Source organism: Aethalodelphis obliquidens, unplaced genomic scaffold (genome assembly GCF_003676395.1).
Source record: "Aethalodelphis obliquidens isolate GAN/ISIS:26980383/991018 unplaced genomic scaffold, ASM367639v1 scaffold22, whole genome shotgun sequence".
Lineage (NCBI taxonomy): Eukaryota > Metazoa > Chordata > Mammalia > Artiodactyla > Delphinidae > Aethalodelphis > Aethalodelphis obliquidens.
The window spans coordinates 6,164,067-6,180,836 of NW_020837966.1; the positions used below are offsets into that span (position 1 = coordinate 6,164,067).

The 16,770-nt window shown below is 38.4% G+C and overlaps 1 protein-coding gene across 1 annotated transcript in view; it reads right to left on the reverse strand.

Moving 5' to 3' along the window:
- DNAH12 (dynein axonemal heavy chain 12) overlaps positions 1 to 16,770 on the reverse strand; it is a 236,187-nt gene that overhangs the window by 103,056 nt on the left and 116,361 nt on the right. The window contains exons 26-30 of the mRNA XM_027121150.1: positions 16,471 to 16,643; positions 12,457 to 12,609; positions 11,737 to 11,976; positions 11,155 to 11,400; positions 10,698 to 10,817 (exon numbers count right to left, since the gene is read on the reverse strand). Coding sequence (XP_026976951.1) covers positions 10,698 to 10,817; positions 11,155 to 11,400; positions 11,737 to 11,976; positions 12,457 to 12,609; positions 16,471 to 16,643 — 932 coding nt within the window. The remainder of the gene's footprint in view (positions 1 to 10,697; positions 10,818 to 11,154; positions 11,401 to 11,736; positions 11,977 to 12,456; positions 12,610 to 16,470; positions 16,644 to 16,770) is intronic.

The window sequence follows — 16,770 nt, forward strand, 5'->3', positions numbered from 1 at the left end:
AGCTCAATAATTCTGCAACAAAACTCTGGCTTAGGTCAACTCCTGATTGAACTGATCAACAGCTCAATCTAGCTATCTGACAAAAGGAAGAACATGGTTTTTCTGTAGGAAAATAATACCAGTTCAGCCTCTACAATTATTTTCTATACAATTTTTTTTTCTTTTTTTTTTTGCGGTATGCGAGCCTCTCACTGCTGTGGCTTCTCCTGTTGCGGAGCACAGGCTCCAGACGCGCAGGCTCAGTGGCCATGGTTCACGGGCCCAGCCGCTCTGTGGCATGTGGGATCCTCCCGGACCGGGGCACAAACCCGTGTCCCCTGCATCAGCAGGTGGACTCTCAACCACTGCACCACCAGGGAAGCCCCACAATTTTTAATACAAGTCATGAGAAAAAAAAAGCTGATAATCAGTAGAAAAAAAAAATTAAATAAAACAAAATCACAGTTGACCTAGATGTTATAATTAGCAGACAAAACATTAAAATAACTTTTGGGACTTCCCTGGTGGTCCAGTGGTTAAGGCTCTGTGCTCCCAATACAGGGGGCACGGGTTCGATCCCTGTCAGGGAACTAGATCCTGCATGCCACAACTAAAGCAGCCCACATGCTGCAACAAAGATCCCGCACACGGCAATGAAGATCCCGTGTGCCACAACTAAGATCTGGCACAGGCAAATAAATAAATTTTATAAATATATTAAAAAATGGACAATATGACAAAAAATAGATGAAAAATGAAGAATTTAAGCAAAGATATGGAATCTCTTAATAAAACCAAATTGGAAACACTAAAACTGAAAACAATAAAATATGTGAAATTAAGAATTCATTGGGGAGCTGGAGTCAAGATGGCAGTGTGGGAAGACGTGGAGTTAGCTTCTCCCCACAACTAGGGCGGCTTCCCTCAGCTGGTGGGGGACTCCAATGCCCAAGGAGATGGGAGGAACCCCAAAGTGAACCAGTAGGACATAGGGGGACTGACAGGGGAGGAGAAGTGGAGGCCAGACAGGATTGGCACCCCTGAGGCAGGGAAGATCAGGAGAGGCAGGTGGGAGGGACTCTCCAGGAAGAGCAGGACAGGAGTGGAGGGTGATCGCTTGGCCTACTCGGGCTGGGGAGCCTGCTGAGCTCCAAAGCCCCGTGTGGGTCCTGGGAGCATAGGAGGGAGGTCAGGGAGATCAGGAGAGGCAGGTAGGAGGGGTCCTTCCACACTGGAGGAGCAGGAGAGGAGAAGAGAGTGTTTTCCCTGCCCACTCGAGCCCAGGAAGCCTGCTGGGCTCCCAGATGAGGTCCCCTGCCCTCTGAGACCAGGGGTCGGGGGCATGCCTGGGCCCCTTCTGTTCCTTGAACCTAAGCCCCACCCTCCACAGCCCCAGGGCCTTTTCCAGCCCTGTGGGTACTAAGCATAGGCCCAACCCACCACCCAAATCCTGCCCTTGCTTAGGCCCCACCCTCCACAGCCAGGGCCTTCCCCCTCACCTTTTTTTTTCTTTTCCCTCTTCCTCTTTTTTATTATTGTGCTACTGATGTACCTTCCAGTTGTTGATTCATCTATATTTTCATTTTTATATTCTTTCTAACATATCTGTTAAGTTTCCTAGTCTAATTTTATTTTTTACTTTGCTATTGTTCTCTTTTTTTTTTTTTTTTTTGGCCATCCCACATGGCTTGCAGGATCTTGGGTCATGAACTGGGGACTGGGCGGAAGCTCCTGTGGTAGGAGTTCCAAGTCCGAACCACTGGAGTAACAGAGAACCTCAGACCCCAGGTAATATTCATCAGAGTGAGGTCTTACAGAGTTCCTCGTCTCAGCACCAAGACCCAGCTCTACTCAATAGCCTACAAACTCCAGCGCTGGAAGCCTCAGGCCAAGCAGCCAGTAAGACCCCACTCATTTAAAAAAAAAAAAAAAAAAAAAGAGAAGGCAAAAAATACATGTCACAGATGAAGGAGCAAGGTAAAAACCTATAAGACCAAAAAAATGAAGAGGAAATAGGAGGCAATCTACCTGAAAAAGAATTCAGAGTAATGATAGTAAAGACGATCCAGAATCTTGGAAATAGAATGGAGGCACAGATTGAGAAAGATCTAGATCTAGAAGAACAGAAGAACAAACAAACAGAGATGAACAACACAATAACTAAAATGAAAAATACAGTAGAAGGAATCAATAACAGAATAACTGAGGCAGAAGAACAGATAAGTGACCTGGGAGACATAATGGTAGAAATAACTGCTGAGGAGCAGAATAAAGAAAAAAGAATGAAAAGAATTGAAGACAATCTCAGAGACTTCTGGGACAACACTAAACACACAAACATTCAAATTATAGGGGTCCCAGAAGAAGAAGAGAAAAAGAAAGGGTCTAAGAAAATATTTGAAGAGATTATAGTTGAAAACTTCCCTAACATGGGAACGGAAAGAGTCACCCAAGTCCAGGAAGCACAGAGAATCCTATACAGGATAAACCCTAGGGAAAACACACCAAGACACATATTAATCAAACTAACAAAAATTAAATTCAAAGAAAAAATATTAAAAGCAACACGGGAAAAACAAAAAATAACATACAAAGGAATCCACATAAGGTTATCAGCCGATTTTTCAGAGGAAACTCTGCAGGTCAGAAGGGAGTGGCAGGATATACTTAAAGTGATGAAAGAGAAAAACCTATAACCAAGATTACTCTACCCATCAAGGATCTCATTCAGATTCGATGGAGAAGTCAAAAGCTTTTCAGACAAGCAAAAGATAAGAGAATTCAGCACCACCAAACCAGCTTTACAGCAAAGGCTACAGAAACTTCTTTAGGCAGGAAACACAAGTGAAGAAAAAGACCCAGAAAAACAAACCCAAAACAATTAAGAAAATGATAATAGGAACATACATATTGATAATAACCTTGAATGTAAATGGATTAAACGCCCCAAACAAAAGACACAGACTCGCTGAATGGATACAAAAACAAACCCATATATATGCTGTCTACAAGAAACCCACTTCAGACCTAGGGACACATACAGACTGAAAGTGAAGGGATGGAAAAAGATATTCTATGCAAATGGAAATCAAAAGAAAGCTGGAGTAGCAATACTTGTATCAGATAAAATAGAATTTAAAATAAAGACTGTTACAAGTGATAAAGAGGGACACTACATAATGATCAAAGGATTTATCCAAGAAGAAGATACAACAATTATAAGTGTTTATGTATCCAACATAGGAGCACCTCAGTACATAAGGCAAATGCTAACAACCATTAAAGGACAAATTGACAGTAATGCAATAATAGTAGGCGACTTTAACACCCCACTTACCCCAATGGACAGATCATCCTAACAGAAAATAAATAAGGTAACACAAGCTTTAAATGACACAATAGACCAGATAGATATAATTTATATTTATAGAACATTCCACCTAAAATTGGCAGAATACACTTTCTTCTCAAGTACAAATGGAACATTCTCCAGGACAGATCACATCTTAGGTCAGAAATCAAGCCTCAGAAAATTAAAAAAAATTGAAATTGTATCAAGCATCTTTTCTGACCACAATGTTATGAGATTGTAAATCAATTACAGGAAAAAAACTGTAAAAAACACAAACACATGGAGGCTAAACATTGCGCTACTAAATAACCAAGAGATCACAGAAGAAATCAAAGAGGAAATCAAAAAATACCTAGAGACAAATGACAACGAAAACACGACGACCCAAAATCTATGGGATGCAGCAAACCAGTTCTAAGAGGGAAGTTTACAGCAATTCAATCTCATCTCAAGACACAAGAAAAATCTCAAATAAACAATTTAACCCTACACTTAAAACAACAAGAGAAAGAAGAAAAAAGAAAACCCAAAGTCAGTAGAAGGAAAGACATCATAAAGATCAGAGCGTAAATAAATGAAATAGAAACATAGAAAACAATAGCAAACATCAATAAAACTAAAAGCTGGTTCTTTGAGAAGATAAACAAAATTGATAAACCCTTAGCCAGACTCATTAAGAAAAAAAGGGAGAGGATGCAAATCAATAAAATTAGAAATGAAAAAGGAGAAATCACAATTGACACTGCAGAAATACAAAGGATTATAAAAGACTACTACAAACAACTATATGCCAATAAAATGGACAACCACTAAGGAATGGACAAACTCTTGGAAAGCTACAATTTTCCAAGAACCAGGAAGAATTAGAAAATATAAACAGACCAATCACAAGTAATGAAATTGAAACCATAATTAAAAATCTTACAACAAACAAAAGTCCAGGACCAGATGTCTTCACAGGTGAATTCTATCAAATATTTAGAGAATATTTGATCCTTCTCAAACTCTTCCAAAAAATTGCAGGGGGAGAAACACTCCCAAATTCATTCTACGAAGCCACCATCACCCTGATACCAAAACCAGAAAAAGATATCACAAAAAAAGAAAATTATAGACCAATATCACTGATGAACATAGATGCAAAAATCCTCAACAAAATACTAGCAAACAAAATACAACATCACATTAAAAGGATCATACACCATGATCAAGTGGGATTTATCCCAGGGATGCAAGGATTTTTCAATATATGCAAATCAGTCAATGTGATACACCACATTAACAAATTAAGGAATAAAGCCATATGATCATCTCAATAGATGCAGAAAAAGCTTTTGACAAAATTCAACACCCATTTATGGTAAAAACTCTCCAGCAAATGGGCATAGAGGGAACCTACCTCAACATAATAAACGCCATATATGACAAACCCACAGCAAGCATCATACTCAATGGTGAAAAACTGAAAGCATTTCCTCTAAGATCAGGAACTAGACAAGGATGTCCACTCTTGCCACTCTTATTCAACATAGTTTTGGAAGTTCTACCCACAGCAATCAGAGAAGAAAAAGAAACAAAAGGAATACAAATTAGAAAAGAAGAAGTAAGACTGTCACTGTTTGATGATGACGTGATACTACACATAGATAAACCTAAAGATGCCACCAGAAAACTACTACAACTAATAAATGAATTTGGTAAGGTTGCAGGATACGAAATTAATGCACAGAAATCTCTGGCATTCCTATACACCAACAACGAAAAATCAGAAAGAGAAATTAAGGAAACATTCCCATTGACCATTGCAACAAGAAAGAATAAAATACCTAGGAATAAACCTGCCTAAGGAGGCAAAAGACCTGTACTCAGAAAACTATAAAACACTGATGAAAGAAATCAAAGATGACATAAACAGATGGAGAAATACACATGTTCTTGGATTGGAAGAATCAATATTGTGAAAATGACTATACTACCCAAAGTAATCTACAGATTCAATGCAATCCCTATCAAACTACCAATGGCATTCTTCACAGAATTAGAACAAAAAATTTTACATTTCGTATGGAAACACAAAAGACCCCGAATAGCCAAAGCAATCTTGAGAAAGAAAAATAGAGTTGGAAGAATCAGTCTCCCCGACTTCAAACTATACCACAAAGCTACCGTAATCAAGACAGTATAGTACTGGCACAAAAACAGAAATATAGGTCAATGGTACAAGATAGAAAGCCCAGAGATAAACCCACACACATATGGGCACCTAATTTATGACAAAGGAGGCAAGAACATACAATGGAGAAAAGACAGCCTCTTCGATAAGTGGTGCTGGGAAAACTGGACAGCCACATGTAAAAGAACGAAATTAGAACACTGCCTAACCCCATACACGAAAATAAACTCCAAATGGATTAAAGACTTAAATGTAAGACCAGACACTATAAAACTCTTAGAGGAAAACATAGGAAAAACCCTTTTTGACATAAACCACAGCAAGATCTTTTTTGACCCACCTTCTAGAGTAACAGAAATAAAAACAAAAATAAACAAATGGACTTAAAAGCTTTTGCACAGCAAAGGAAACCATCAACAAGACCAAAAGACAACCCTCAGACTGGGAGAAAATATTTGCAAATGAAACAACAGACAAAGGATTAATGTCCAAAATATACAAACAGCTCATGGAGCTCAATATCAATAAAACGAACAATCCACGTAAAAATTGGGCAGAAGACCTAAACAGACATTTTGCCAAGGAAGACATACAGATGGCCAAGAGGCACATGAAAAGATGCTCAACATCACTAATTATTAGAGAAATGCAAATCGAAACTACAATGAGGTATCACCTCATGCCAGTCAGAATGGCCATTGTCAAAAAAATCTAGAAAGGGTGTGGGAAAAGGGAACCCTCTTGCACTGTTGGTGGGAATGTAAATTGATACAACCACTATGGAAAACAGTATGGAGGTTCCACAAAACACTAAAAATAGAACTACCATATGACCCAGCTATCCCACTACTGGGCATATACCCTGAGAAAACCATAATTCAAAAAGAATTATGTGCTGAAGTGAATATACCACAATGTTCAGTGCAGCACTTTTTACAATAGCCAGGACATGGAACCAACCTAAATATCCATTGACAGATGAATGGATAAAGAGGATGTGGCACATATATACAATGGAATATTACTCAGCCATAAAAATAAACGAAATTGAGTTATTTGTAGTGAGGTGGATGGACCTAGAGTCTGTCATACAGAGTGAAGTCAGAAAGTAAAAAACAAATACCATATGCTAACGCATATATATGGACGCTAAAAAAAAAAAAGGTACTGATGAACCCAGTTGTAGGGTAGGAATGAAGAGGTAGACATAGAGAATGGACTTGAGGACGTGGGGTGGGAGGGGGAAGCTGGGGCGAAATGAGAGTAGCATCAACATATATACACTACCGAATGTAAAATAGTTGGCTGGTGGGAAGCAGCAGCATAGCACAGGGAGATCGGCTTGGTGCTTTGAGATAACCTAGAGGGGTGGGATAGGGAGGTTGGGAGGGAGGCTCAAGAGGGAGGGGATATGGGGACATGTGTATGCATATGGCTGATTCGCTTTGTTGTGCAACAGAAACTAACACGGTATTGTGAAGCAATTATACTCCAATACAGATCTATTTAAATAAATAAATAAATCATTGTATAGGGACTTCCCTGGTGGTCCAATGGTTAAGACTCTGTGCTTCCACTGCAGGGGGCAAGGGTTCAATCCATTGTCAGGGAACTAAGATCCCACATGCCGCACGGTGCAGTACTCCCCCCCCCCCAAAAAAAGAAAAGAATTCATTGGATAGGCTTATCAGCAGAAATGAACAAAGCCAAGGAAAGGATCATTAATCTTAAGGACAGGTCAATAAAATTATCCAAACTAAAGTACAGATAATAAAAAACAGAAAGCAAAAACAGAGCATAAGAGACATGTGAGATGACATAAAATGTTCTAACATTCATGTAACTGGAGCCCCAGAAGGACAGGGGAGAGAAAATAGGGTAGAAGAAATATTTTAAAACATAATTACTGAGAATTTTCTGGAGAAAGCAATACACAGATTCAAGAAGTGCAGCAAATCCCACGTAGGATATGTAAAAAGCAAACAACACTAGGCACATAGTCAAGCAAGGAAAGAAAGAAAATATTTCAAACAGCCAGAGGGGAAAAAACATATTACATTCAGGGAAATATACATAAGAAAAATTCCTGACTTCTAAGCATAACAATAAAAGCCAAGAATTAATGGAAAAACATCTTTAAAAAGATGGGGCGGGGGAGACTCCTGCCAATCTAGACTTCTATACCTAGTGAAAATATTCTTCAAATAATGAAGTCTAAATAAAGATATTTCAAAAGAAAAACTGAGAGAATTTGTTGCCACAAGACTCAACATGTACACAATAAATACTGAAGAAAGTTCTTAAAGTTGAAGGGAAAAGATCCCAGTTTAAAGCACATATCTGCTGGAAGGAATTAAAAAACACTAGAAAGGGTAAATATAAAAGAATTTTTTTTTTCAAATACTAATACCTAAAGCAAAAAATGTGGAGTTTATAACATATGTAGAAGTAAAATACGTGACAACAGTACAATGGGCAGAGATGAGTGGATAATGGAATTATACCATTTAAAATTCTTATATTGTGTCTGAAATGGTTTAGAATACAAATGAGGTAAACTGTCATAAATCAAGGATGTGTATTGCAATCTGTGAGTGACCACTGAGGTAAAATTAAAAAGCCAACAGAGAAGATTAATGAAGGAATAAACATTACCTGAAACCCAAAAGAAGTCAGTAGATGAAAAACAAAGTAATACGGTACATATTAAAAAGCAAGATATTATATTTAGTATGGGCATACCTCAGAGATACTGTGGATTTGGTTCAGATCACTGCAATAAAGTAAATATTTCAATAAAGCAAGTCACACAAATTTTTTGGTTTCCCAGTGCATATAAAAGTTATGTTTACACTATCCTGTAGTCCAGTGGTCCCCAACCTTTTTGGCACCAGAGACTGGTTTTGTGGAAGACAATTTTTCCACAGACGGGCGTGGGGTTGTGGAGGGGATAGTTCAGGCGGTAATGTGGTAATGTGAGCGCCGGGGAGCGATAGGAGTGGTAGATGAAGTTTCCCTGGCTTGCTCACCTCCTGCTGTGCAGCCCAGAGGCCGTGGACCAATAGCAGTCTGAGGCCCAGGGGTTGGAGACCCCTGCTGAGTCCATTAAGTGTGCAATAGCATTATGTCTAAATAACAATGCACATACCTTAATTAAAAATACTTTTTTGCTAAAAAAATACTAACCATCATCTGAGCCTTCAGTGAGTCATAGCAGTAACATCAAAGATCACTGATCACAGATCACCATAACAGATATAATAATAACGAAATTTTTTCAAAATTTCAAAAATTACCAAAATGTGACACAGAGACAAGAAGTGAGCAAATATTGGGAAAATGGCACTGATAGACTTGCTTGACTTGACTGATAGACTTGCCAAAAACCTTCAATTTGTAAAAAATACAGCATCTGCAAAGCACGATAAAATGAGGTATGCTTGTAGTATTTTTTTTTCTATGACCCTGGCTCCCCTGCAGCTCAGTTGCAGGCATACGCAGTTGCTCAGCCACACACCTCCCAGCATTGACTCCTAGTAGTGTTTTTCAAACTGGATTCTATGAATCCATGAAACTATTTGCTATATTCATAGGAGTACAAGAGTTCTCCAAGAGAATATTAAAATTATGTATTTTCATTTTGATTTAAAAAATCATATTAGCGTATTTTGAATCATCTTGATAATCACCTGTGGTATAATACTAAAATATATAAAGTCTTTGTACCCGGTTCCAGGCACAGAGCTCCTAAAACTCTTGGAATTTTCTGAGTGATAGGAGTATCTTTTGTTATTCATAAAGAGTCCTTTTCAATAACACCTGAGTTTATGCTAATGAGGTGACTTGTTGTGGGAACCTAGATAGCTTCAAGATTGGGCTGGTCACCAAAAAGACGCAGTGATTAGAGGGTTGGAACTTTCAGCCCTACCAGCCTTTGGGGAAGAAGGGGCTGATGACTGAACTCTATAAAAATTCTTGAACAATGAGATTCAAGAGCTTCCGGTACAGGGAGGGTGACTCTCCCTGAAAGGGCACAGAAGTTCCACGCTGCCACCTGCCCATACCACGCTCTATACATTTCTTCCATTTGGTTGTTCCTGAGTTGTATCCTTTATAATAAACTGGTAAGCAGAAGTAAATTGTGTTCCTGAGTTCTGTGGGCTGTTCTAGCAAATTATTAAACCTGGGAGGGGAGGGGTCAGGGAAACCCCTGGTTTATAGCCCGTCAGTCAGAAGTACAGGTGGCCAGGACTTGAGACTTCTGTATGAAATGAGAGGCAGTCTTGTAGGACTGACACTAACTCTAGGCAGTTAGTGTCAGAATTGAATTGAAGTTTTGAACACCCAGTGGGTGTCTAGAGAATCAGAGAATTAGTTATTGGTATTGGAAAACAGCCTAGAATCACCTTATTCTGATCCTGCCATAGGATGTATAGTAGTATTTGAATTTGAAGATTAAAAAAAAAAAGAAGGCTAACATTCACAGCAAGATGGATGGACCTAGAAATATCATACTAAGTGAAGTAAATCAGACAGAGAAATACAAATATTATATGATAACGCTCACATATGTAATCTAAAAAATAATACAAATGAATCTATATGCACAACAGAAACAGACTCACAGACACAGAAAACAAACTTATGGTTACCAAAGGGGAAAGTGATGAGGAAGGGATAAATTAGGAATTTGGGATTAACAGATACAAATTCCTATACATAAAATAGATAAGCAACAAGGATTTACTGTATAACACAGGGAACTATATTCAATATCTTGTAATAACCTACAATGGAAAATAATCCGAAATATATATATATATATAACTGAATCACTTTGCTGTACAAAAAAACTATAGGATGTTTTACCACTTTCAGTTTATCAACTTTTCTACCTGCGGAGGTAATATGATAGTATTATTGTATACATAGTAGTAAATATTATAAATCACAAGATAGGAAATAAAATATGTATTCTCTTACAATAAACATTATCTTTGACCTGAATCTCGTTAACCCTACTATCATATAACATAAGGTACTAAAATTTACTCTTCCTCATTAATTAAAGTGGCCAAAATAGGGGTTTATCCTCCAAACAGAATAAGTCGCTCATTTAATAAAACTTGGAAAACTATTGAGTCACCAGATGAATTTATTTGCAGAACAAGTCATTCTCACAGGTTTACTTACATGATAGTCAGCTTCAGGAAGTTTAACACCAGGAAATAAGTCACTAGTTATTCCATTAAATAAGGGTATATCATGTGATAAAAACTTTGGTTCATTTACATCTTTAATTGATCGAAGAAGCTAAAACCATCCAAAAAGTGCAAGGTAAGTTAAGTGCCGGTATTTGCCCTTCTTTCACCCCCACCCCACCAAAGTCAAAGTTTCTTTTACATGGTTCCATGGAATCCCCATACTAAAAAGCCAATACTACACTTATCAAACCTAATGGTCCTTGGATTCATACAAAGTATAATGAAAAACAGAACCTCAAAACTATCATTTCAACCCCATGTAAAAAGGCTCAAAGCAACAACTCTCTTATCTGCCTATCTATAGTTCATGATCAACCTTGCTGAAAAAGTTATCTTTCTACAGATACATTTTCTACACTTTCCCAACGTGTATATTTAATACTTACAAGTATATCTTCATTTTCATTTGGAAATTTTAGTTTTAGGTTTCCAGCAGCCACTAAAACTGCTTTTACTGCTCGCATTCCATAGTCATAATGAAATTGTGATGAGAGCTGCTCTGAGCAGAGCCTGTAGGTCATTACTATCTTCACAGACAGAGGTTTTGCATTCAAAAATCCATAGGAGTAGAGGGAGATTTCTGCTATGAGGGCATAGTTTGGAACCATCATAGCCACTGTTCTAAAAAGAACCTGAAGTATATAATAAAGGAAATATATTATTTACATAAAGGAAACCATTTTTAAAGCTGAGCATAAGCACCCAAAGATAATGTGTTGATATCCAAGTTTACTCCCCCAGTGAAGCACCTTTTCATTAACTTTGTAATTTTTTCAGGAGCACTTTAACAGTTTCATGTACTGTAATATTTTTTTTAGACATCTAAAAAAGTTTTTAGAGGTTTACCTTATAGCAAATGGAAAAGGTAAAAGGGAGATTACAAATACACGTGAGAAAATTATACCATTTTGAGTAGATTATGCTGTTACTTTTGATTACCAAATTTACACTCTTTAAAAAAATATTACCTTAAGATTATCCGGTAATTCAGAACGTCCTGCATAGCCAGGATTCATAGTAATAGCTACAAAACAGTTTGTATTGAGCTTAAGTTCTGTCCCTTCAAAATTAAACACTTCTAGCTTCTGTTGAATGGCTCTCTGAATGCAAAGGATCTGTTGAGCTACCACTGACAGCACTTCCAATTCAATTCGATTAAATTCATCAAAGCAAGCCCAAGCACCAGAAGAAGCCAATCCTTTAAAAAACTGAGGACAAGAAAAAAGGAGATGATTTTCGTAGGAAAGGGCATCATTTGTTAAAACAAAAATTTAACCTTTTTTGGGTTTTTGTTTTGTTTTTGCGGTACACGGGCCTCTCACTGTTGTGGCCTCTCCCGTTGCCGAGAACAGGCTCCGGACGCGCAGGCTCAGCGGCCATGGCTCACGGGCCCAGCCGCTCCGCGGCATGTGGGATCTTCCCGGACCAGGGCACGAACCTGTGTCCCCTGCATCGGCAGGCGGACGCTCAACCACTGCGCCACCAGGGAAGCCCATAAAACAAAAATTTAACCTTTTTAAGTCAAAAGTGACAGTTAATAAAAGCCCCAAGGATAAAAACGTCTTTACCCCTAAAAAAAAAAAAAGGTCAAGTAATGCTTAAACCGCATTCAGTGTTTTAAACGAGTTGCTTCAGTTTATCCAGGTTGACCTAGCTGTAAATTTGTAACATGTAATATGTAACTTTACCTTTCCCATTGCTAGATAATCTAGCCCGTCTGAACAGTTGAATACCACACACTGTACAGCAAGAGCTTTAGCCAAGTCCTTGGTGGTTTCAGTTTTTCCTGTGCCTGCTGGCCCTTCTGGAGCACCTCCAAGGTTTAAATAGAAGGCACCTATCTGAAAAGAAAAATAAACGTGAAGAGAAATCCATGCTTAACTGAAAACAAACAAAATACCCCATAATAGGACAATTGCTTATAAAGTGGATTTAGTCTTATTTGTAGCTTCAGAGAGGCAGTAATACAATTACATCATTCAGTTAATTTTTAGCACTCAATTTTCTAGCTGCACAAAGAAAAAGCAGTTTAAAGGATCTAAAAAAAAGTGAAACTGTATCAAAGTCTCCTTATTTTCTAATACTTCATGTGTATCCCATTTGCCTTTAAAAACAAAGAGAATCCAGCCTTGAAGTGTTAACATTTGGTCAGAAAAGTTTAATTAGAAGTGTTTATGGAGGGACTTCCCTGGTGGTGCAATGGTTAAGAATCTGCCTGCCAATGCGGGGGACACGGGTTCGAGCCCTGGTCCGGGAAGATCCCACATGCCGCAGAGTGCCTAGACCTGTGTGCCACAACTAGAGCCCCCGGAGGGGCCACTGCAGTGAGGAGCCTGCACACCGTGGCGGGGAGTGGACCCTGCTCGCTACAGCTGGAGAGAGCCCGCACGCAGCGACAAGGACCTAATGCACCCAGAGATGAATGAATAAACCAACTAATTTTAAAAAAAAAAGAGAGCAGATTGCTCCATCTCCTGTAAAATAAAGTAATATAAAATAAAAAAAAGAAGTGGTTATGGTTGTAGAGATCAATGATGACAACCTCTACAGCTAGCTGCGAAGAGAGAAAACACCTAAAAGTGAGGGTCATAAGTGGGGGCCCATCAGTGGGAAAATAAACAGATGACCTACTATATAATTTTGTCTATGATTCACCTTCGCTGTTGCATTCCACTCTTGGTATGTTCTTTATTTTATCCATCCCCATAGCATTGTTCTGTACTTCTCTAACCAGTAGTATCACTTTCAACCTTGTGAAACCCAGAGTAGTTATCAGTTACCCACCGATAAATGGTAAACTGTGACCTACCTTCGCTGGTTGGACTCACTTGTATTGTTTTTACGAAAGCTGGCGTATCCTCCAAGCGTCCTGTAGCCTGGGCATTTGGATGTTTGCCCAAGTTGCTTTTTACATATTTGGAGTCTACTGTGTCAAATCAAGCTTGAGCTGATTAAGATGGTTAAGACCATCAACTCTCCACTTGGGCATGGGCAAGGGTCCACTCGGTGACATTTTGATGTCAGAGGCCAAAAACTCGACCCTCAGAGCATGCTAACTAGGCTACTTTCTGAGCTTTCCTCCCATGAAAAAGCCTATGGCTTGGGTGCATATGCGCAGAGCAACGATTGTCTCACCTTTTTCTTGTTTTCAATTACATTTCCCCATGCTCCCCACACCTCAGCTTTATCCCATAGATATCCTGAGCCCTTCGCCTTCAGAGAGGCATATTTGAGTTGTTTTCCTATCTCCTTGCTTGGCTGCTTTGTGAATAAGCACTTTCTCTGCTGCAAACCTCAGCGTTTCAGCATTTGGCTTACTGCAGAGAGTCAGACAAATGAACCTGGTTCATTTGGTTCAGCAATGCTCACATTACAGTTAACTATGTTAACTGTAATGTAACTACAGTTAACAGTTAACATTTTTTCCCCTCTCAATTAGTACTTAAGCTCCTTTATTTTTTTAATAATTTTTAAAAATATTTATTTATTTATTTGTTTGTGCTGGGTCTTAGGTGCTGCATGTGGGCTCCTTAGTTGTGGCATGAGAACTGTTAGTTGCTGCATGCATGTGGAATCTAGTTCCCTGGCCAAGGATTGAACCCAGGCCCCCTGCATTGGGAGCACAGAGTCTTAGCCACTGGACCACCAGGGAAGTCCCAGTCCTTAAGCTCCTTTAGAGTAACATCAGCAGTATCTGAATTCTTTCTGGGTCCCCACAGTGACTAGAAAAATGGCTGGAAATTTTTATATGCATACAAGTTACAGTCAACTCTTTCCATGAAGTTTGTTTCATGAAAACTGCTATGAGAGTTTGTGAAACTTAACTCCTTTTAGATAAAATAGGGTTAAAGGACCAAGACTGTACATTTGGGGAGGCAAGGGGTATATGGGAATGCTCTGTTCCTTCTGCTTAATTTTGCTGTGAACCTAAAACTGCTCTAAAAAAATTAAGTATTTAAAAAATTAATAGATAGACCTATGAAAATCTTAAATATTTTCACATTTACTAAAATAAAACAATAGAGAGAGCTCATTAAATAAAGGCAATATCAATGATATTTTACCCATCTTAAATTTATAGTAAACGCTATACTGTTAATGTCCATTAACTTGATTGCTGGAAACCTCAGTCTTTCCCTTCTTTATAATTTCCAAAAAATGCTTACAAATGTGTTCCCTTTATTATGGATAGTAAATATAATAGGAGACTTTCAATGTTTAGTGTTGTATACAAGTGTTTAATGTGATTTTGATTATATAACTCAAAGTCCTTAGCGTCCACCTTACAAATATTCACAGCTGATTTCAGTGAGGTCTGAGGACACAGAAGCTTGAGATTCATTTACTCAACAAACATTTAGGGAGTAACTTATGTACTTGTCAATCACTAGAGTAGAGAACAAGACAGATGTGGTCTGGCCTTCAGGTAGCTTCCTGAGAAAGAGGATTTGGTGAAACTTTTTATCATAGATGCACTAGAACCTTACTCAGATTCTTTTACTGGTCATTGCATCCATCCTTCCAATTGCTGTCAGTCATCTACAAATAGCTCACAACTGTCCTTTTCTCCTGAGATCTGCCCTCAATTAATAGGAGCTCCCTTATCCACAAACACCTGAAAGCTTACTCACCCCCCACCCCCCACCCAGCCACAGGAGTGAACCGTAGCCAATGATAATAAAGGGATAGAAAAGCTAGACCCCTTTGCCTTAAAGTGAAGTACCCCTGAGATGCCATTCATGCTCTAATGCTCCCCATGAGATCAGGCTAAGGCCATACATCCATCAAAACCACATCTTTGTTTAGCTTTCCCACCTGCTTTCCTCATTTCCTTATGGGTTTTTACTGAGAGCATTCCCTAGAAAATCATTTGCCCAATAATCCCCATTTCATTTCTGCTTCCAGAAAACTCAGACACTTTAATTTACTTACTCAGCACAGGTGGATTGGTGTTTCTTGATGCATCTCCTCAATTCCCAGGTAGGATTGCCAGATTTAGCAAATAAAAATACAGGATGCCCAGTTAAATTTGAAAATCAGATAAACAATGAATAATTTGCTGGTATAAGTATGCCCCATGTAATAATTAGGACATGTTTCTACTAACAAATTGTTCATTGTTTATTTGAAATTCAAATTTACCTGAAAGTCCTGTATTTTATCTGACAACGCAATTCCCAGGGTTTCACTTTGTTGTTGCTGTTGTTTTCTGTAGTCATGGCTTTATCTTCCATAGCTTCCCAACAAGCACAGCCCTCAGTACTACCTGCCTACATTTCAGCTCTCCCTCTACTATTCAACAAAACTAACTTGGAGTTCTAAGGCCCAAATGTGCTTCCTTCATCTTCTTGGCATCTCTCCCAGAACTCCACTGCAAAAACTGATACCATTTTCCGAAGCTCTGGTTTCTTCTTTAAATCTCCAGTACCTTCCTTTTTCTAATTATCCCCAACGGGAGTGACTCACGATTTTCAAACATTAGAATTCACACACTCTTGTATTCTACAAAAGCACGCAGAAGTAAATATTCACTACTATAACTTCACATAAAGGGAATTTGGGATTAGGAAGGGATAGCTGTATTCAGCTATACAGATAAGAGAATAAAATGAGGATAGCCATGTTAAATTTAGACAAGGAAATATGACACCAAACCAAAAAGGAATCTTTAATGTGTGAATTAAAATAATTTAAACACATACCAATGTTCTGTAACATCTGTCAGTTAGAGGAGTAATGACAAGTCGAGGTGAGTTACCAAGGTATTCATAAGCATATTTTACGTTGCAATTAATGATACTAACATGAGCGTTGTCATATTCCCAATAATATCTAAGCTGAGCAAGCCACTGGAAATCTGTATCATGTGAGACACCTAAAAGGAATAAAGTAAAACAAGACAGATAATCCTGAAATGGAAATAATTTGAAAAATAAGTATTTTATCATCTTTACAACAGCAAATATTAAAATAATTCATGTTTTCTAACTTATGGAAAAGAT